Source organism: Coregonus clupeaformis, chromosome 10 (genome assembly GCF_020615455.1).
Source record: "Coregonus clupeaformis isolate EN_2021a chromosome 10, ASM2061545v1, whole genome shotgun sequence".
Lineage (NCBI taxonomy): Eukaryota > Metazoa > Chordata > Actinopteri > Salmoniformes > Salmonidae > Coregonus > Coregonus clupeaformis.
The window spans coordinates 48,844,814-48,866,719 of record NC_059201.1 but is presented as its reverse complement, the minus strand read 5'-3'; the positions used below and the strand labels follow the sequence as shown (position 1 = coordinate 48,866,719).

Genomic DNA, 21,906 nt, shown 5'->3' with positions numbered 1-21,906 from the left:
GAGAGAACTTTGCAGTTATAAAGTTAATTTCCTGCAATTCTACACATTGTGTCATGGGGTTGAAATAATACAATTCATTTTTAAAAGCTAATTTCCTGCAGTTCTACACATTTTGCCATGGGATGGAGAGACATTTTAAAGATAATTTCCTGCAATTCTACACATTTTGCCATGACTTATGCCATGTTCATTTGATATCTGAGTGAGAGTGACTAACAAAATCATTGGGGGCCCCCTGGATGTCAGGGCCCCTGGGCAGTAATTTAGCCATTGCTACAAGGCTTAGATAGCTGGCTAGACTAACTTGCCTAGCAATCTATCAAATGTAGCTGACATGGGCTAATTGAGTGACTGTCAGTGACATAACAAGAGGAAAACTGCTTATGAAGAACCACATTTCGAAACTGCACGTTGTGTATTCTACTTTCCTAAGTAACAGTAACTTGAGACCCCAACGGACGTTTTTTTGGTGTGTGTGGGGGGCTCTAGCGGCCACTTATGTCTCTTATGACTAGAAACGGCACAGCAGTAGATGTATTAGATACTTATTCACAGTACCATGTTGTATGACAAATAAAGGACATCCTACATAGAAGAGTATTTCTGTGAGACATAGTTATAGAAAGCCAGTGGTGTAGTTTCAGTGTGCCTGCAGAAGACTGTACAACCCATCCGGCTGGGCTGATGTTGCTGGTCTGTCGGGGATTGAGCTGTATACGTGGTACGCATCAGACTAGAGAAAATAAACAGACAGTTTAACTTCAGTCCTTTGAATCTACAATATTGTACATGTAAATGTGTATACTAAGAGGATGTAACATCAATCTGAAACTGAGAGTCGTTCACAATCACCAAACACAGTGGGTGATTCTGAACTTACATTGTCGTTTTCAGATGACTGTCCATTTTCTTCAAAAGGGCCTGTACATCACAGAGGGAACCTAAGTTAGAGTTTGTGTGTATGTATGTGTGTGTGTGTTTGTGTGTGTGTTTTTGTGTGTGTGTGTGTGTGTGTGTGCGTCAGTGTGGGTGTGGTTCTGCGTGTCACTTTGCTGTGCTTAATGTCACTTCCCACTTCTCCTCCTGACTCAAACCATCCTGTAGACTTACAGCTCTATTCTCATGCTTTCAAGATGCTCTAACACATTATCTTATGTATAACTTAAATACATGCATGCTTACTGATGTGACTACATCAGACCAAAATCCAAGCCTAAACAACAAATAGACTAACCTGATGGTATAGATGTGGATGGTACAGAAGTGATCAGGCTGTAGATCCTTACATTCTCTGAATCCACCTGGAGGAAAGAGAGAGAGATAGATCCATATTATCCCTCAGTCTGTCTGTCTGTCCGTCCGAAAACAAGTATGTATCTCTATCCAAGGTTAATATTTTTGCTGTACTTACATTTTCATTTGCAGATACCTGCACAGGACCTGCATGTCAACGAGAGAGACAAAGCCACAAGTAAGAGGTTGTGTGTGTGGGGGGTTGGGGTGGGGTGGGGTCAGAAGAAGTGAAAATAACAGAGCTTGATGTCACTTCACACTTCTCCTCCTGACTCAAACCACCCTGGTGACTTTCATCTCTGTTCTCACACTCTTAAGATGCTCTGACTAATACATGTTAAGTTAGTATGGTTGGCATTGAGTGACCAAGTGTTATTGTGCTGGGGGTCCCAAATTCACGTCCCAGGTCAGGAAGACAGGGACAGAAGACATTCTGTTACAAACTCACCTGAGGGCAAAAACGTGGACGGTACAAAGGTGATGAGAGAATTGATCCCAGCATCCCTTGAATCCAACATGCCTGCACTGCTCACAGCTCCCATCACCAAATCATCTAGAACAGATACTAAATGAAAATGTAATTACAATATGTGTTTGTACATGTATGTGTGTAGTTGTGTTTGTAGTGTGTGCAGTGTTTGATGTTTTCTTGGAACATACATCGGCTGTGATCATCCTGTCTGGCTGTAGATCTATACAAAATACAATTATAAGAAGGTTGTGGTAAGAACATCTCATCATGGACAATACAGAACTAAAGGTTGAGATAGAATCTGCATCATAAAATATCCACAAGGGGAATTCTTACCTCTGGGAATAGTTTTTCTCTGAAAAACAAATTAGGCTAAATTAATTATATTGATTATAGCCTAACCTATACAATATGACCAAAGGGAGTTGATAGATTAACCCATGTCAAAGGCACTTACATTCAAATGAGAAAGGAAAATGCTTGCAAATTATTTGTTATGCAGAATCAGAAGTACTCACTGGTCCTCCTACAGATACAGACAGCTGTCATTCCCATCAGGAACATGCCAACTCCAGAAGCCATACCCACTGCTGCCTGCCATAATTGCACCGCTGTTTGTTGACATGATGACATCAGGAGAGGTCATTATCAAATCAAATCACATACACGTGTTTAGCAGATGTTATAGCGGGTGTAGCGAAATGCTTGTGCTTCTAGCTCCGACACTGCAGTAATATGTAACAATTACGCAACATATACCCAATACACACAAAAAAGTAAGGAATGGGATTTAAGAATATCAAATCAAATCAAATCAAATTGTATTGGCCACATGCGCCAAATACAACAGGTGTAGATATTACAGTGAAATGCTTACTTACAGCCCTTAACCAATAATGCATTAATTTTTTTATAAAAAAAGTACAATAAAACAACAACAAAAAATTGTTGAGAAAAAAAGAGCAGAAGTAAAATAAAATAACAGTAGGGAGGCTATATATACAGGGGGGTACCGGTGCAGAGTCAATGTGCGGGGGCACCAGCTAATTGAGGTAGTTGAGGTAATATGTACATGTGGGTATAGTTAAAGTGTCCTCCCGAGTGGTGCAGTGGTCTAAGGCACTGCATCGCTGTGCCACTAGAGATCCTGGTTCGAATCCAGGCGAATCGTAGCCGGCCGCGACCGGGAGACCCATCGGGCAGCGCACAATTGGCCCAGTGTCGTCCAGGGAGGGGAATGGCCGGCAGGGATGTAGCTCAGTTGGTAGAGCGTGGCATTTGCAACGCCAGGTTTGTGGGTTCGATTCCAGTATGAAAATAAATAAAAATGTATGCACTCACTAACTGTAAGTCGCTCTGGATAAGAGCGTCTGCTAAATCACGTAAATGTATGCATAAATAATTAACAGAGCAGCAGCGTAGAAAGATGGGGTGGGGGGGCAGTGCAAATAGTTCGGGTAGCCATGATTAGCTGTTCAGGAGGCTTGGGGTTGAAGCTGTTGAGAAGTCTTTCGCACCTAGACTTGGCACTCCGGTACCGCTTGCAGTGAGACTGGGGTGGCTGGAGTCTATGACAATTTTGAGGGCCTTCCTCTGACACCGCCTGGTGTAGAGGTCCTGGATGGCAGGAAGCTTGACCCAGTGATATACTGGGCCGTACGCACTACCCTCTGTAGTGCCTTGCGGTCGGAGGCCAAGCAGTTGCCATACAGGTCAGGATGGTGCAGCTGTAGGATCTGAGGACCCATGCCAAATCTTTTCAGTCTCCTGAGGGGGAATAGGCTTTGTCGTGCCCTCTTCACGACTGTCTTGGTGTGTTTGGACCATGATAGTTCGTTGGTGATGTGGACACCAAGGAACTTGAAGCTCTCAACCTGTTCCACTACAGCCCCGACGATGAGAATGGGAGCGTGCTCAGTCCTCTTTTTTTTCCTGTAGTCCACAATCATCTCCTTTGTCTTGGTCACGTTGAGGGAGAGGTTGTTATCCTGGCACCACACGGCCATGTCTCTGACCTCCTCCCTATAGGCTGTCTCATCGTTGTCGGTGATCAGGCCTACCACTGTTGTGTCGTTGGCAAACTTAATGATGGTGTTGGAATCGTGTCTGGCCATGCAGCCATGGGTGAACAGGGAGGACAGGAGGGGACTGAGCACGCACCCCTGAGGGGCCCCCGTGTTGAGGATCAGTGTGGCAGATGTGTTGTTACCTACCCTTACCACCTGGCGGCCCGTCAGGAAGTCCAGGATCCAGTTGCAGAGGGAGGTGTTTAGTCCCAGGATCCTTAGCTTAGTGATTAGCTTTGAGGGCACTATGGTGTTGAATGCTGAGCTGTAGTCAATGAATAGCATTCTCACGTAGGTGTTCCTCTTGTCCAGGTGGGAAAGGGCAGTGTGGAGTGCAATAGAGATTGCATCATCTGTGGATCTGTTGGGGCAGTATGCAAATTGGAGTGGGGTCTAGGGTTTCTGGGATAATGGTGTTGATGTGAGCCATGACCAGCCTTTCAAAGCACTTCATGGCTACAGACGTCAGTGCTACGGGTCGGTAGTCATTTAGGCAGGTTATCTTAGTGTCCTTGGGCACGAGGACTATGGTGGTCTGCTTGAAACATGTTGGTATTACAGACTCAGTCAGGGACATGTTGAAAATGTCAGTGAAGACACTTGCCAGTTGTTCAGCACATGCTCGGAGTACATATACATACAGTGAGGGAAAAAAGTATTTGATCCCCTGCTGATTTTGTACGTTTGCCCACTGACAAAGACATGATCAGTCTATAATTTTAATGGTAGGTTTATTTGAACAGTGAGAGACAGAATAACAACAAAAAGATCCAGAAAAACGCATGTCAAAAATGTTATAAATTGATTTGCATTTTAATAAGGGAAATAAGTATTTGCCCCCTTTGCAAAACATGACTTAGTACTTGGTGGCAAAAACCTTGTTGGCAATCACAGAGGTCAGACGTTTCTTGTAGTTGGCCACCAGGTTTGCACACATCTCAGGAGGGATTTTGTTCCACTCCTCTTTGCAGATCTTCTCCAAGTCATTAAGGTTTCGAGGCTGACGTTTGGCAACTCGAACCTTCAGCTCCCTCTACAGATTTTCTATGGGATTAAGGTCTGGAGACTGGCTAAGCTGCTTCTTCTTGAGCCACTCCTTTGTTGCCTTGGCCGTGTGTTTTGGGTCATTGTCATGCTGGAATACCCATCCACGACCCATTTTCAATGCCCTGGCTGAGGGAAGGATGTTCTCACCCAAGATTTGACGTTACATGGCCCCATCCATCGTCCTTTTAATGCGGTGAAGTTGTCCTGTCCCCTTAGCAGAAAAACACTCCCAAAGCATAATGTTACCACCTCCATGTTTGACGGTGGGGATGGTGTTCTTGGGGTCACAGGCAAGAACACCAAACACGGCGAGTTGAGTTGATGCCAAAGAGCTCCATTTTGGTCTCATCTGACCACAACACTTTCACCCAGTTCTCCTCTGAATCATTCAGATGTTCATTGGCAAACTTCAGACGGCCCTGTATATGTGCTTTCTTGAGCAGGGGGACCTTGCGGGCGCTGCAGGATTTCAGTCCTTCACGGCGTAGTGTAGGCGGTCTCGTCATTGTTGGTAATCAAGCCTACTACTGTTGTGTCGTCTACAAACTTGATGATTGAGTTGGAGGCGTGCTTGGCCACGCAGTCATGGGTGAACAGGGAGTACAGGAGAGGGATGAGCATGCACCCTTGATGGGCCCCAGTGTTGAGGATCAGCGAAGTGGAGATGTTGTTTCCTACCTTCACCACCTGGGGGCGGCCCGTCAGGATGTCCAGGACCCAGTTGCACAGGGCGGGGTTCAGACCCAGGGCCTCGAGCTTAATGATGAGCTTGGAGGGTACTATGGTGTTGAATGCTGAGCTATAGTCAATGAACAGCATTCTTACATAGGTATTCCTCTTGTCCAGATGGGATAGGGCAGTGTGCAGTGTGATGGCAATTGCATCGTCTGTGGATCTATTGGGGCGGTAAGCAAATTGAAGTGGGTCTAGGGTGACAGGTAAGGTAGAGGTGATATGATCCTTTACTAGTCTCTCAAAGCACTTCATGATGACAGAGGTGAGTGCTACAGGGGATAGTCATTTAGTTCAGTTACCATTGCTTTCTTGGGTACAGGAACAATGGTGGCTATCTTGAAGCATGCAAGCACCCTCTGCTGTTTCCTGAAGTCCACGATCATCTCCTTTGTTTGGTTGATGTTGAGTGAGAGGTTATTTTCCTGGCACCACACTCCCAGAGCCCTCACCTCCTCCCTGTAGGCGGTCTCGTCATTGTTGGTAATCAAGCCTACTACTGTTGTGTCGTCTGCAAACTTGATGATTGAGTTGGAGGTGTGCTTGGCCACGCAGTCATGGGTGAACAGGGAGTACAGGAGGGCGCTGACTTTGCTGATAACTACTTTGTTGAGGGAAAATGTACTTGCTACGATTGTGATATCTTGTTGTCTCACCTAGCTATCTTAAGATGAATGCACTAATGTAAGTCGCTCTGGATAAGAGCGTCTGCTAAATGACTTGTCGTGGAAATTACCACCAGGGACACCTGAAATCAATATTAAATGAATCATTCTTTATTATCAGCAAGCTGGAGAGGTGCCAACAAACTTAATGCACCATAGTACACGTCGGTCGGGAGCTCCGCCGGGGCAGTTAGTTCTCTTATATACTGCTTACACAGACAAGTTATATTTGCATAATTTAGCTTATTACTTATTCATCATTAATTCATCATTAATATTTGGTTCATGCATGTGACCAACCAATACCTCACGAGGCTTCTTCTCTTCAAGCTGAGACCTTGAAACTGAGACACCCCGTTCTGTTCTCCAAACAATGTTTTGGGCGTACTGACAAATTGCTTATACTGATAGTGAGGATTCCTCCCAGGCACAATCAATCAGTCACTTGAATAAACCCAGTTGAATTGGCTTTCCAGAGAGACATCAAGGCCTGTAACATACTCTGTTTCACGGAAACATGGCTCTCTTGGGATATTCTGTCGAATTCGGTCCAGCCAGATCTCAGTTCATCGCCCAGACAGGAATAATATCTCTCCGGGAAGCAGAAGGGCGGAGGTGTGTGTTTCATGATTAACGACTCATGGTGTAATTGTAGTAACATAGAGGAACTCGAGTCCTTCTGTTCACGCGACCTAGAATTTCTCACAATCAAATGCCGACCATATTATCTCCCAAGAGAATTCTCTTCGGTTATAGTCATGGCCGTGTATATCCCCCCTCAAGCCAATACCACGATGGCCCTCAAATAACTTCACTGGACCTTATGCAAACAGGAAACCACATATCCTGAGGCTGCATTTATTGTAGCCTGGGATTTTAACAAAGCAAATTTGAGGACTAGGCTGCCGAAGTTCTATCAACATATCGACTGTTGTACTCGCGCTGCTAAAATCCTCGACCATTGCTTTTCAAACTTCCGGGATGGTTATAAGGCCCTCCCCCGCCCTCCTTTAGGCAAATCTGACCACGACTCCATTTTGCTTCTCCCTTCCTATAGGTAGAAACTCAAACAGGAAGTACCCGTGCTAAGGACTATTCAACACTGGTCTGACCAATCGGAATCCACGCTTCAAGATTGTTTTGATCACGCGGACTGGGATATGTTAACCACCGCATTTGGGATAGGCACTGTCCTGTCTGAGGGCGGCAGGTAGCTTAGTGGTTAAGAGCGTTGTGCCAGTAACCGAAAAGTCGCTGGTTCTAATACCTGAGCCGACTAGGTGAAAAATATGTCGATGTGCCCTTGAGCAAGGCACTTAACCCTAATTGCTCTTGTAAGTCGCTCTGGATAAGAGCATCTGCTAAATGACAACAAAAAATAAATGCAACCATGGCAAGGTGACTGGGAATATGGCAGAATACAAACAGTGTAGCTACTCACTCCGCAAGGCAATTAAACAGGCAAAACATCAGTATAGAGACGAAGTGGAGTCGCAATTCAACGGCTCAGACACGAGACGTATGTAGCAGGGTCTACAGACAATCACGGACTACAAAAACAAAACCAGCCACGTTGCAGACACCGACATCTCGCTTCCAGACAAGCTAAACACCTTCTTTGCCCGCTTTGAGGATAACACAGTGCCACTGACGAGGCCCACTACCAAGGACTGTGGCCTCTCCTTCTCCATGGCCGATGTGATTAAGACATTTAAGCATGTTAACCCCCGCAAGGCTGCCGGACCAGACGGCATCCCTAGCCACGTTCTCAGAGCATGCGCAGACCAGCTGCTGGTGTGTTCATGGACATATTCAATCTCTCCCTTTCCCAGTCTGCTGTTCCCACATGCTTCAAGATGGCCACCATTGTTCCTGTACCCAAGAAAGCAAAGGTAACTGAACTAAATGACTATCGCCCTGTAGCACTCACCTCTGTCATCATGAAGTGCTTTGAGAGACTAGTAAAGGATCATATCACCTCTACCTTACCTGTCACCCTAGACCCACTTAAAATTTGCTTACCGCCCCAATAGATCCACAGACGATGCAATTGCCATCACACTGCACACTGCCCTATCCCATCTGGACAAGAGGAATACCTATGTAAGAATGCTGTTCATTAACTATAGCTCAGCATTCAACACCATAGTACCCTCCAAGCTCATCATTAAGCTCGAGGCCCTGGGTCTGAACCCCGCCCTGTGCAACTGGGTCCTGGACATCCTGACGGGCCGCCCCCAGGTGGTGAAGGTAGGAAACAACATCTCCACTTCGCTGATCCTCAACACTGGGGCCCATCAAGGGTGCATGCTCAGCCCTCTCCTGTACTCCCTGTTCACCCATGACTGCGTGGCCAAGCACGCCTCCAACTCAATCATCAAGTTTGTAGACGACACAACAGTAGTAGGCTTGATTACCAACAATGACGAGACCGCCTACAAGGAGGAGGTGAGGGCTCTGGGAGTGTGGTGCCAGGAAAATAACCTCTCACTCAACATCAACAAAACAAAGGAGATGATCGTTGACTTCAGGTAACAGCAGAGGGTGCACCCCCCTATCCACATCGACGGGACCGCAGTGGAGAAGGTGGAAAGCTTCAAGTTCCTTGGCTTACACATCACCGACAAACTGAAATGGTCCACCCACACAGACAGTGTGGTGAAGAAGGCGCAACAGAGCATCTTCAACCTCAAGAGGCTGAAGAAATTTGGCTTATCACCTAAAACCCTCACAAACTTTTACAGATGCACAATTGAGAGCATCCTGTCGGGCTGTATCACCGCTTGGTACGGCAACTGCACCGCCCACAACCGCAGGGCTCTCCAGAGGGTGGTGCGGTCTGCCGAACGCATTACCGGGGGAAAACTAGCCACCCACCAAGACACATACAGCACCCGATGTCATAGGAAGGCCAAAAAGATCATCAAGGACATCAACCACCCGAGCCACTGCCTGTTCAGTCCGCTATCATCCAGAAGGCGAGGTCAGTACAGATGCATCAAAGCTGGGACCGAGAGAATGAAAAATAGCTTCTATCTCAAGGCCATCAGACTGTTATATAGCCATCACTAGCACATTAGAGGCTGCTGCTGCCTATTGAAATCACTGGCCACTTTAAGAAATGGAACACTAGTCACTTTAATAATGTTTACATATCTTGCACTACTCATCTCATATGTATATACTGCATTCTATTCTATAATATTATTCTGTATCTTAGTCCATGCCGCTCTGTCATTGCTTGTCCATATATGTATATATTCTTAAATCCCATTCCTTATACACCCGCTATAACATCTGCTAAACACGTGTATGTGACAATTAACATCTGATTTGATTTGATTTAGCAGGAAAAGACAAGTACTAAATGAAGATACTTACCCAAAACTCTTTTCTGACCGTTTGAATTCACAACACTGTCTGTGGAGCTTTGACCTCCTGTGCACATGTAAGAGAGAGACGGTTTTTTTAACAGTTAACACACATCACAACTTAGTAAATACCAATAAACTAAAATCGTGTGGCCACACTCACTTTCAGTTGGACTCTTTGGGGTGTCAGATGTCAAAGTAGGACTAACAGTCAAATCTGGTGCAAAGCAAAGTCATTGGATCTGGTTATACAATAAGGTATCTTAATAGGATTATTTAGTCAATCCAATATCTACCTCTTTTCTAGTAATTAGGCAAATTTGTGATCGGGAAAAAAAATACAAAAACCTGGGTAAGATAAAGGAAGTCCATTTGTTTCAGTTTTGCTAACTAAAGATGACCAACACACCTGATATAGGATTCACTGCTGTGCTGGGGGCAAAAGGAGAGGTCAAACCTGGTGAGAAGAGATGAGAAGAAAAATGTACATTTGTTTCATATAAAATAAAATACACTTTTATTTATCTCCCGAGTGCGCTGTGGTCTAAGGCACTGCATCGCAGTGCTAGCTGTGCCACTAGATATCCTGGTTCGAATCCAGGGTTGTGGGTTCAATTCCCACGGGGGGCCAGTATGAAAGAAATTAAAATAATGTATGCACTCACTAACTGTAAGTCGCTCTGGATAAGAGCGTCAGCTAAATTACTCAAATGTAAATTTGTCACATGTGCCGAATACAACAGGCGTTACAATACAACCTTACCGTGAAATGATTACTTACATGCCCTTAACCAACAATGCAGTTTTTCATAAGTAAGAAAATATTTGCTAAAACAATGATACATATATTAAAATAAACGAAAGTACCACAATAAAATAACAATAACGAGGCTAATACAGGAGGTTATTGAGGTAATATGTACATGTAGGTAGGATTAAAGTGACTATGCATAGGTGATAAACAGTGAGTAGCAGCAGTGTAAAAAAGGGGATCAATGCAAATAGTCCGGGTAGCCATTTAATTAACTGTTTAGCAGTCTTATGGCTTGGGGTTAGAAGCTGTTAAGGAGCCTTTTGGACCTTGAATTGGCACTCCGGTACCGCTTGCATACCTTGGCATTCTTGGGCACAGGGACTATGGTGGTCTGCTTGAAACATGTCGGTATTACTGACTCGGTCAGGGAGAGGATGAAAATGTCAGTGAAGACACTTGCCAGTTGATCAGTGCATGCTCTCAGTACACGTCCTGGTAATCCGTCTGGCCCTGCAGTCTTGTGAATGTTGACCTGTTTAAAGGTCTTACTCACATCGGCTACGGAGAGCGTGATCTCACAGTCGTCCGGAACAGCTGGTGCTCTAATGCATGGTTCAGTGTTGCTTGCCTCGAAGCAATCATAGAAGGCATTTAGCTAATCTGGTAGGCTTTCGTCACTGGGCAGCTCATGACTGGGTTTCCCTTTGTAATCCGTAATAGTTTACAAGCCCTGCCATATCCGATGAGCATCAGAGCCGGTGTAGTAGGATTCAATCTTAGTCCTGTGTTGACGCTTTGCCTATTTGATGGTTCGTCGGAGGGCATAGCAGGATTTCTTATAAGCGTCTGGATTAGTTACCCGCTTCTTGAAAGCGACAGCTCTAGCTTTTAGCTCAGTGCGGATGTTTCCTGTAATCCATGGCTTCTGGTTGGGATATGTATGTACGGTCACCATGGGGACGACGTCGTCGATGCACTTATTGATGAAGTCGGTGACTGTGGTGGTATACTCCTCAATTCCATCGGATGAATCCCTAAACATATTCTAGTCTGTGCTAGCAAAACAGTCCTGTAGCTTAGCATCCGCGTCATTTGGCAACTTCCGTAATGAGCGAGTTACTGGCACGTCCTGCTTGAGTTTTTGCTTGTTAGCAGGAATCAGGAGGATAGAATTATGGTCAGATTTGCCAAATGGTGGGTCGAGGGAGAGCTTTGTACGCGTCTCTGTGTGTGGAGTAAAGGTGGTCTAGAGTTGTTTTCCCTCTGGTTGCACATTTTACATGCTGGTAGAGATGAAGTAAAACGGATTTAAGTTTTCCTGCATTAAAGTCCCCAGCCAATAGGAGCGCTGCTTCTGGGTGAGCATTCTCTTGTTTGCTTATGGACTTATACAGCTCGTTGAGTGCGGTCTTATTGCCTGCATCGGTTTGTGATGGTAAATAGACAGCTATGAAAAATATAGATAAACTCTCTTCGTAAATAGTGTGGTCTTCAGCTTATCATGAGATCCTCTACCTCAGACGAGCAAAACCTCTAGACTTCCTTAATATTAGAGATCGCGCACCAGCTGTTATTGACAAATAGACACAGACCACCACCCCTCCTCTTACTGGAAGTTTATTGTTCTGTCTTGCCGATGCACGGAAAACCCAGCCATCTGCATATTATCCAGGTCCTCGTTCAGCCACGACTCGGTGAAACATAAGATAGTGGGACAGACGGTAAAGGCGGATTATCCACTTGCAGACTAATTCTCACCAAGCATCCGGATCTGCAGCCCCTGTATCGGCGTCTCCTCTTCATGTGCCTGGTCCGAGAGGAGATGTCAATCTTTCTCCTCCAATTCATTACAGAAAAAATATTTTTCCAGTGAGTAATTGCTGTTCTGATGTCCAGAAGCTCTTTTCGGTCATAAGAAACATTATGTACAAAAAAAGTTACAAACAACGTGAAAAAACACCCAGAATAGCACAATTGGTTAGGAGCCCATAAAACGGCAGCCATCCCCTCCAGCGCCATTCATATCTAAGAAAGGGACAACAATTTAGAGTGAAAGTACAAGCAGCTATGAATAAGTCTATGAGTAAACCTGTTGGAGTTTTAGTGAATTAGAGTGAACAAAAATGGAATTGCAAAGTAAGGGATACTTACTAGTTGGTCTCACTGTGATGTCAGGGGTCAAAGTAGAAGTAACAGTCGAACCTGTTGGAAGTAATAAAAGTGAATTCTGTATCTGATTACACAAGAAGAAAGGTATTCATTATTTCTGTTAGAAAACAACACCACTCAGTCAGTAGAAAGATTAAATGTTTAAAATGTCATAATTTGGCATATTATTGTTAAAACCCAGACCCTTAAAAGCTTATGGTGTACCATGGGATGCCCCGTTAACATCCCACATAATGCTTACATGGACAGACCTTTCATTAACTTCTAAAATGGTCTCTGCCACTTGTGATTGCCTGCTGTCTGTAAAATGCTCTACATTGGTATCACTCTAGTTTGGAACTGTGAAATTCAGGGATTGGGGCATGACCTGAACTGGGATACCATTTGGGAAAATATATTTGTTACCTCTAAAAACCCAGCACACCAGCTTATACATTATAAGGTTATGCATAGAAGTTATGCAATCCTATTTAGATGTTTTAAGATGAAGCTGATTCCTACTCCAATATGTGATAGATACTGTATGAATGCTGTTGAAACACTAATGCACATGTTTTGGGAATGTCCTAAGGTGTCGAAGTTCTGGTCACATGTTTCAGATTTCCTTACAAAAAGTGTGTTTCCCTGTGAACAAAGATCCACCATTATTTTTGTTGAATGATCACTCTTCCTTTGTACTGCAACTGGTTCAGAAAATAAGCCTTTATGCGGGGTTAACAGCAGCAATAAAAGGTTATCCTTAGTGTTTGGATTACCCCTACAATCCTCTCGCCTCAAACATGGTTATCATATTATCAAGATATTGTTCGTATAGAGCGATCAGCTGATGCATGGGATGTATTATGCAAAACTCTATCAGACAACTCTTGACCAAGCAGTGGACCTACATGGTAAGGGAGTGGGGGGACGACAGTTTCTTTTCTGAGAATAATATAGAATATTTTTTATTGTAAACTCTACTTCCTTCCTGTAAATGTCATATTGTGCACTCAAATAATTGACTCCTGACAGTATGTAAATAGTTTATTTTATGTTAGTGTTGTCATGTCTGCTAATATTTGTAACATGATCCTGCCTTGTGTGCTGTATAAGGTGAAATAAAAATCAAATGTTGATCACAAAAAAATTAACAGACCCTTGACATAACGTACAAGTGGAAACAGTATTTGAGCGCCCACTCCAGAAGCCACACCCACTGCTGCCTGCCATAATTGCACAACTGTTTGGTGACATTGGAAAGGTTATTAACTTGTATTCCCAGGGTCAATACTACATCTCAAGATTTGTGTGTGAAAAAACAGGTAGTCAGCTAGAGAAGGATACTTACCCAGAACGCTTTCTGTGGAGCTTTGACCTCCTGGGCACATGCAAGAGAGAGACTGTTTAATAACAGTTAACACACAACACAACTTATTACGCCACTAAACTAAAATCGTGTGGCCACTTTGGGGTATCAGTTGTCAAAGTAGAACTAGTAGTCGAACGTGGTGCAAAGCAAAGTCATTGGATCTGACTATACAAAAATTAAGATATCTAAATGGGTTGATTTAATTAATTAAATATCAACTTTCTTTTTTATCAGGGAAAATGTGTGAGTAAAAAACCTGGGTAAGATAAAGCTATTCTATTTGTTTAGGTTCTATCTACTAACTAGAGAAAGATTATCAACACACCTGATGTAGGATTCACTGCTGTACTGGGGGTCAAAGGAGAGGTAAAACCTGGTGAGATGAGATAACTCATATTACACAAAAACAAATATAAATTAATGTAATATCTAAGGTCACAAAATAAGCAGAAAGAGAGAAGTACACTACACATTATCTACAAATCAGATGAACAAAAAAAAAAATCAAAATCCGGACTGAAAATCACAAGCAGCTATGAATGGGTCAATTCATAAATCGGTTGGAGCTTTAGTGAATTAATGTGAACAAAAATATAGATGTAAGTTAACCTTAGTGGGCCTACTTACTGGTAGTTGGTCTCACTGTGGTGTCTGGGGTCAAAGTAGAAGTAACAGTTGAAACTAGTCGGAAGCAATATGATTACACAAGAATACAGTATTACATTAAAATGTTGGTCACTTAATTTTACAGGCCCGTAATCTAAACCATTGACTGTACTATTGGTATTTGCAGAGATGGTGATTTAGAGGACCAACACACCTTCTGTAGGACTCACTGTCGTGCTGGCCGGCAAAGTAGATCTAGGACCTGGAGTCAAACCCACTGAGAAGGCATATTAATACAATTAGCATGTTATTCACGATCATATTAATGATCATTATGTTGTTGTTGGCCTTTTTAAATATCTTTATGACTTGTCTTTTCAAAGTGGGCAAAGTAGGACTATAAAAATCACTACGGACAGATTGCTTCTAGCCCAGGTAGATTATATTTCTCCTCATTATAGAGATGATAAGACCAATTCATAAGGTGATAAAGTCTTTCAGGACAGATAAGGTGTTGATTGTTGTTGTCAGCTTCCTAGAATAAGATCACCATGTTATCTAACAGCAGAAGCATAACAGTGCATAGATACAATCTAAACACTCGACTAGATGAACACAGAAATGATATTACTTGTGCTGATGATCCCAGGCATTGGTGTTGAGGCTGGTGTCCTATCTATAGAACTGCTTAATTATCTAACAGAACAGCTTAATTTACACATTTACACAACTATTCTTATTGCTGAAACCTGCTATGTTTTAAAATAACAGCAGTGCCACTATAAAATAACAAATGTGTAGCCTACCTGCTATAGAAGGTGTCTGAATAGTTTGTCATGCATATTTATGAATGCCATTTAAATCATGTGTGCTGTGTGTTTACAACAATTGCCTTTCACTTAATTCCTTACATTCTCACGTGTGAAATCAAATGGAATCGCATGGACTATTTTGCCTGCTTGTATGGTGTCCTGTGATTCCACAGATTAGCATGGACTAAAGTGACATTGAGACAGCTGTTGTCAATTCTCTATCAACTCCTCCCTCCCCAAACAAATTACTAAACACGCCCCAGAACTAGAGTTAAAAGGAACTGGACCAGTGACCTCTCGACCGACTCACTGCTCCTCTCCGCTGGTCCCCTGCTGTGGGAAAGACACAAATCACAATGCTCTCTATAGCACGACTAAAGGAAAGTGCTTGTTTCAAACATGTGACTGTGACCCCAATTGTTGGCCAGTACATGCTCTAATTGTATGTTTTGTGTCTCCCACGACTACAGACACTGGGGACACGCCCGACGCTGCTGTGATAGGCTAAACCCAACTCTACCACGCAGCCGGGCTGGTGCGGAGAGAGGGAAAGTAGGCGACCTGCCGTTGAACACCAGACCAGCCATCGACTACCAGACCAGCCATCGACTACCAGACCAGCCATCGACTACCAGACCAGCCATCGACTACCAGACCAGCCATCGACTACCAGACCAGCCATCGACTACCAGACCAGCCATCGACTACCAGACCAGCCATCGACTACCAGACCAGCCATCGACTACCAGACCAGCCATCGACTACCAGACCAGCCATCGACTACCTGACCAGCCATCGACTACCAGACCAGCCATCGACTACCAGACCAGCCATCGACTACCAGACCAGCCATCGACTACCAGACCAGCCATCGACTACCAGACCAGCCATCGACTTCCAGACCAGCCATCGACTACCAGACCAGCCATCGACTACCAGACCAGCCATCGACTACCAGACCAGCTATCGACTACCAGACCAGCCATCGACTACCAGACCAGCCATCGACTACCAGACCAGCCATCGACTTACGATCCCTGCTCGGGAGGAAGAGACGAACCCTGCTCAGGTAGAGCCGAACGAACCCTGCTCGGGTAGAACCGAACAAACGAACCCTGCTCAGAAAGAACTGAATGAACATTGGCCACCGATCGGGAATGAACTGCTGTGTTAGTTTGGGAGAACAAGAGACAGATGGAGGAGTCTCACAGCTCAGCTGAACTGAGTCTCTTTTTTCTCTGATTACTGTACAACTGACTGTCAGCCTGGGAGGAGGTGGGTATGTGAGATCAGAAGAATAGAGTGTGCTTCTTTGATTGTTGCATTTAAAAACAGGTAATCCATACATACTAACAGTATGTAAAATCTATAAATACTGCCGAACTCTTCATTTTCAACTACATCAGTATCTATGTTTGCATAGTACAGTAAAACCTACAGTAAGACCTATTATGTGAAATGAAGACATTGGTGAAATATGACATAAGATCTAATTTTCTGAACAAGCATAATGAGCATACAGTATAACAGTGAAGTGTATAATTTTACAAACCACCTACTTACCCTGAACAGTGACTGAGACAGGGTCACTGATAGGAGATATGTGAGACTTCCCTATAGCGTAGTAACATTTCACTTTGACCACAGCTGGAATTGTTGAACCCGCCCTCTTGAGCAGCTCAGTTCCTGTTATTGTCTGCGTACACGATGAGTCTGGAAGATTCTTCACCCCCTCTATGTAGAAGTAACAGTGAGACACATGGAGAGATGGAGGAGTCTCACAACTCAGCTGAACTGATTCTCTCTCTCTGATGACTGCAGAACTCACTGTCAGCTGAGGATGGTCTGTGAGAATAGGGGAATTAAGCATTTAGCGGTTTTGAGAAATTTACTGACAGCCTAATCCCTCCATGTTATTTCAGACTTAAGGATCTTGAGTAAATTATCTCATGTAGCGACATTATGGGAAATTAAGGATATATCATATATTGCTTGATTACTTCATGTAATAGCTTATTACAACAAACAGTATGATAAAATATCCCAAGAGGAACATGGTAATCATGGCACAACAGTAAATTGTTTACAACCATTAAAAACAATCTTCTTAACCTGAATTGTGACTGTAGAAGGCTCACTGTATATGGATCTAAACTGTGAACCTGTAGCAATGTACTGACATTGTATTTTGACCTCAGCTGGTGAACTCTGACCTGTCCATCTCAACAGTAGTGTTCCTGTGAGTGTCTGTTGACAGGGTGATGGTAGGGTAAATTCCACTTGCCCCTCTATTTTGAAGTAACACTCAGAGACAGATGGAGCATTCTGACAGTTCATCTGAACTGAGTCTCTCTCTTTGATGACTGCAGGAATCACTGTTAGACTGGGCTGAGGAAGATCTGTGAGATCAGAGGGATGATGGAGTGTCTCTTAATTTAATTATGAATTAATTTTCTATGTTTAACTACTCATATATATCACAGGAGGTTGGTGGCATCTTAATTGGGGAGAATGGTCTCGTGGTAATGACTAGAGCGGAATAAGTGGAATGGTATCAAATACATCAAACATGGTTTCCATGTGTTTGATGCCATTCCATTCGCTCCATTCAAGCCATTATTATGAGCCGTCCTCCCCTCAACAGCATCCACTCATATAGATACTGTACCACTTAATATTATATAAGTTTGAAAGACAAAAAAAAATGAAGTCACTGTTGTCTATTTCAGCAATAAACCATGAGAACCTGTGCCAGGAACAGCCTTTAGGAGGAAGTTATCACACAATAATCCCCGGGTTCGAGGGTCATTTGCTTTTATAAAATGGTTGCCAACATAAAAAAAAAAAAAGATTAAGGACATGTTTTCATTAAAGACGTTGTTGTAATGAGTAAATTTGCTTTATTGAATCCTTCCACCAGAACATATGTGCCTAATTTTCGAACGTTGCTATATGGGCACAGCCAAACAACGGAAGTGATGGATTCGACTTCTGCTTGACTTACCTACTGCAGCGCGGTGGTTGCAAACTTGCCAGAATAAATTATTTTAAAGAGTCCATTTATAGAGTATAAATGTCAAGTAAACAAGTATAAGTGTAGTTTTATATTTATTTCATTCAAGTACTGGTTCAGACCATTCAGTGCTTTCAGGGTGTGTTCATTGTCAGTGACAACTACAACTAATACTTCAATGTAGGCTACATATAGACATAATGAAAAATAATATAGTATTTAAATGTAGCAATTCAACAACAAACGCTGTTTAGCCTGCTAATCTTTTACAGCATGTCATTGCCTCCTTGCTCAAGTGGTTTGCAAGTGATTTCCATTTTGCTAATGGTTGTCAATGCCTTTGGGTCTTCTTTTTGACTGTGCTCATCTGTCTATGTCCTGTGCAACTATTTGCAATACATCAGTGCAATAATTACCAAGTTAGCTAGCTGAATAAACTAAGTTAGTCTATTCCTAGAAAACATTGAACCGCTGTAGTTTACAACAATTATAGTTTCTGAGGTGGAAGTTGGGAGAGATATATTTGGGTGTTTCAGTGAAACGTAAGTGAGGGAGGCCACGCTCTTTCGCTTTCCCAGATGTTTAGTTCATTTCTTTCCAATCTCCTTTGCATTATTGTAGCCATTTTCTGTAGCCTGTCAACTATATGTCTGTCTATCCCTGTTCTCTCCTCTCCGCACAAGCTATACAAATGCCTCACACCGCGTGGCTGCTGCCACTCTAACCTGGTGGTCCCTGCACGCACGACCCACGTGGAGTTCCAGGTCTCCGGCTTCCTCTGGAACTGCCATTCTGCGGTCAACAAGGCAGAGTTCATCTCAGCCTATGCTACCCTCCAGGCCCTCGACTTCTTGGCGCTGACGGAAACATGGATTACCACTGAAAACAATGCTACTCCTACTGCTCTCTCCTCGTCTGACCATGTGTTCTCACATACCCCGAGGGCAAATGGTCAGCGGGGTGGTGGCACAGGAATCCTCATCTCTCCCAAGTGGACATTCTCTCTTTCACCCCTGACCAATCTGTCTATCTCCTCATTTGAATTCCATGCTGTAACAGTCACTAGCCCATTCAAGCTTAACATCCTTATCATTTATCACCCTCCAGGTTCCCTTGGAGAGTTCATCAATGAGCTTGACGCCTTGATACGTTCCTTTCCTGAGGATGGCTGACCCCTCACAGTTCTGGGTGACGTTAACCTCCCTACGTCTAACTTTGACTCATTTCTCTCTGCTTCCTTTCCACTCCTCTCCTCTTTTGACCTCACCCTCTCACCGTCCCCCCCTACTCACAAGGCAGGCAATAAGCTTGACCTCATCTTTACTAGATGCTGTTCTTCTACTAATCTCCCTGCAAATCCCCTCCAAGTCTCCGACCACTACTTTGTATCCTTTTCTCTCTCGCTCTCCTCCAACACTACTCACTCTGCCCCTACTCAGATGGTAATGCGCCGTCGGAACCTTCGCTCTCTCTCTCCCGCTACTCTCTCCTCTTCCATCCTATCATCTCTTCCCTCTGCTAAATCCTTCTCCCTCCAATCTTCTGATTCTGCCTCCTCAACCCTCCTCTCCTCCCTTTCTGCATCCTTTGACTCTCTATGTCCCCTATCCTCCCGGCCGGCTCGGTCCTCCCCTCCTGCTCCGTGGCTTGAGGACTCATTGCGAGCTCACAGAACAGGGCTCCGGGCAGCCGAGCGGAAATGGAGGAAAACTAGACTCCCTGCGGACCTGGCATCTTTTCACTCCCTCCTCTCTACATTTTCTTCCTCTGTTTCTGCTGCTAAAGCCACTTTCTACCACTCTGACGACATCCGATCTTCGTTTGTTAAGTCAAATGACACAGCTGGTCCTGCTCACACTGCCCTACCCTATGCTTTGACTTCTTTCTCCCCTCTCTCTCCAGATGAAATCTTGCGACTTGTGATGGCCGGCCGCCCAACAACCTGCCCGCTTGACCCTATCCCCTCCTCTCTTCTCCAGACCATTTCCGGAGACCTTCTCCCTTACCTCACGTCGCTCATCAACTCATCCTTGACCGCTGGCTATGTCCCTTCCGTCTTCAAGAGAGCGAGAGTTGCACCCCTTCTCAAAAAACCTACACTCGATCACTCCGGTGTCAACAACTACAGACCAGTATCCCTTCTTTATTTTCTCTCCAAAACTCTTGAGCATGCTGTCTTTAGCCAACTCTCTTGATATCTCTCTCAGAATGCTATAGAAGGTGTCTGAATAGTTTTCATGCATATTTATGAGTGCCATTTAAATCATGTGTGCTGTGTGTTTACAACGATTGCCTTTCACTTAATTCCTTACATTCTCACGTGTGAAATCAAATGGAATCGCATGGACTATTTTGCCTGCTTTTATGGTGTCCTGTGATTCCACAGATTAGCATGGACTAAAGTGACATTGAGACAGCTGTTGTCAATTCTCTATCAACTCCTCCCTCCCTAACCAAATTACTAAACACGCCCTAGAACTAGAGTTAAAAGGAACTGGACCAGTGACCTCTCGACCGACTCACTGCTCCTCTCCGCTGGTCCCCTGCTGTGGGAAAGACACAAATCACAATGCTCTATATAGCACGACTAAAAGAAAGTGCTTGTTTCAAATGTGTGACTGTGACCCCAATTGTTGGCCAGTACATGGTCTAATTGTATGTTTTGTGTCTCCCACGACTACAGACACTGGGGACACGCCCGACGCTGCTGTGATAGGCTAAACCCAACTCTACCACGCAGCTGGGCTGGTGCGGAGCGAGGGACAGTAGGCGACCTGCCGTTGAACACCAGACCAGCCATCGACTACCAGACCAGCCATCGACTACCAGACCAGCCATCGACTACCAGACCAGCCATCGACTACCAGACCAGCCATCGACTACCAGACCAGCCATCGACTACCAGACCAGCCATCGACTACCAGACCAGCCATCGACTACAAGACCAGCCATCAACTACCAGACCAGCAATCGACTTACGATCCCTGCTCGGGAGGAAGAGATGAACCCTGCTCAGGTAGAGCCGAACGAACCCTGCTCGGGTAGAACCGAACAAACGAACCCTGCTCAGAAAGACCCGAATGAACATTGGCCACCGATCGGGAATGAACTGCTGTGTTAGTTTGGGAGAACAAGAGACAGATGGAGGAGTCTCACAGCTCAGCTGAACTGAGTCTCTTTCTCTGATTACTGTAGAAATGACTGTCAGCCTGGGAGGAGGTGGGTATGTGAGATCAGAAGAATAGAGTGTAATTCTTTGATTGTTGCATTTAAAAACAGGTAATCCATACATACTAACAGTATGTAAAATCGATAAATACTGTCGAACTCTTCATTTTCAACTACATCAGTATCTATGTTTGCATAGTACAGTAAAATCTACAGTAAGACCTATTATGTGAAATGAAGACATTGGTGAAATATGACATAAGATCTAATTTTCTGAACAAGCATAATGAGCATACAGTATAACAGTGAAGTGTATAATTTTACAAACCACCTACTTACCCTGAACAGTGACTGAGACAGGGTCACTGATAGGAGATATGTGAGACTTCC

The 21,906-nt window shown here is 44.1% G+C and overlaps 1 protein-coding gene across 1 annotated transcript; it reads right to left on the bottom strand.

The window, feature by feature from the left end:
* Positions 1-509: 509 nt before the first annotated feature.
* LOC123491616 lies at positions 510-17,383 on the bottom strand. Its single transcript, XM_045223059.1, has 17 exons — positions 16,899-17,383; positions 14,738-14,800; positions 14,545-14,598; positions 14,243-14,290; positions 13,897-13,926; positions 12,552-12,602; positions 10,056-10,103; positions 9,810-9,863; positions 9,657-9,713; positions 2,284-2,376; positions 2,102-2,120; positions 1,954-1,985; positions 1,742-1,858; positions 1,412-1,440; positions 1,235-1,301; positions 881-921; positions 510-733 (listed from the first exon to the last, which is right to left on the bottom strand). Exons 1-17 carry the CDS (start codon positions 17,203-17,205, stop codon positions 641-643), a joined length of 1,203 nt encoding a protein of 400 aa, XP_045078994.1. The 5' UTR covers positions 17,206-17,383; the 3' UTR covers positions 510-640.
* Between the last annotated feature and the right edge of the window lie 4,523 nt (positions 17,384-21,906).

Excerpts from the sequence above, each read along its gene's own strand:
- LOC123491616 (XM_045223059.1), bottom strand. The coding sequence starts at position 17,205 with ATGCTTAATTCCCCTATTCTCACAGACCATCCTCAGCTGACAGTGAGT. Across the intron at positions 10,104-12,551 it reads CATCACAGTGAGACCAACTA|GTTTGACCTCTCCTTTTGCC; the intron begins GTAAGTATCCCT and ends TCTTCTCACCAG. Across the intron at positions 1,441-1,741 it reads GTCCACGTTTTTGCCCTCAG|GTCCTGTGCAGGTATCTGCA; the intron begins GTGAGTTTGTAA and ends GTTGACATGCAG.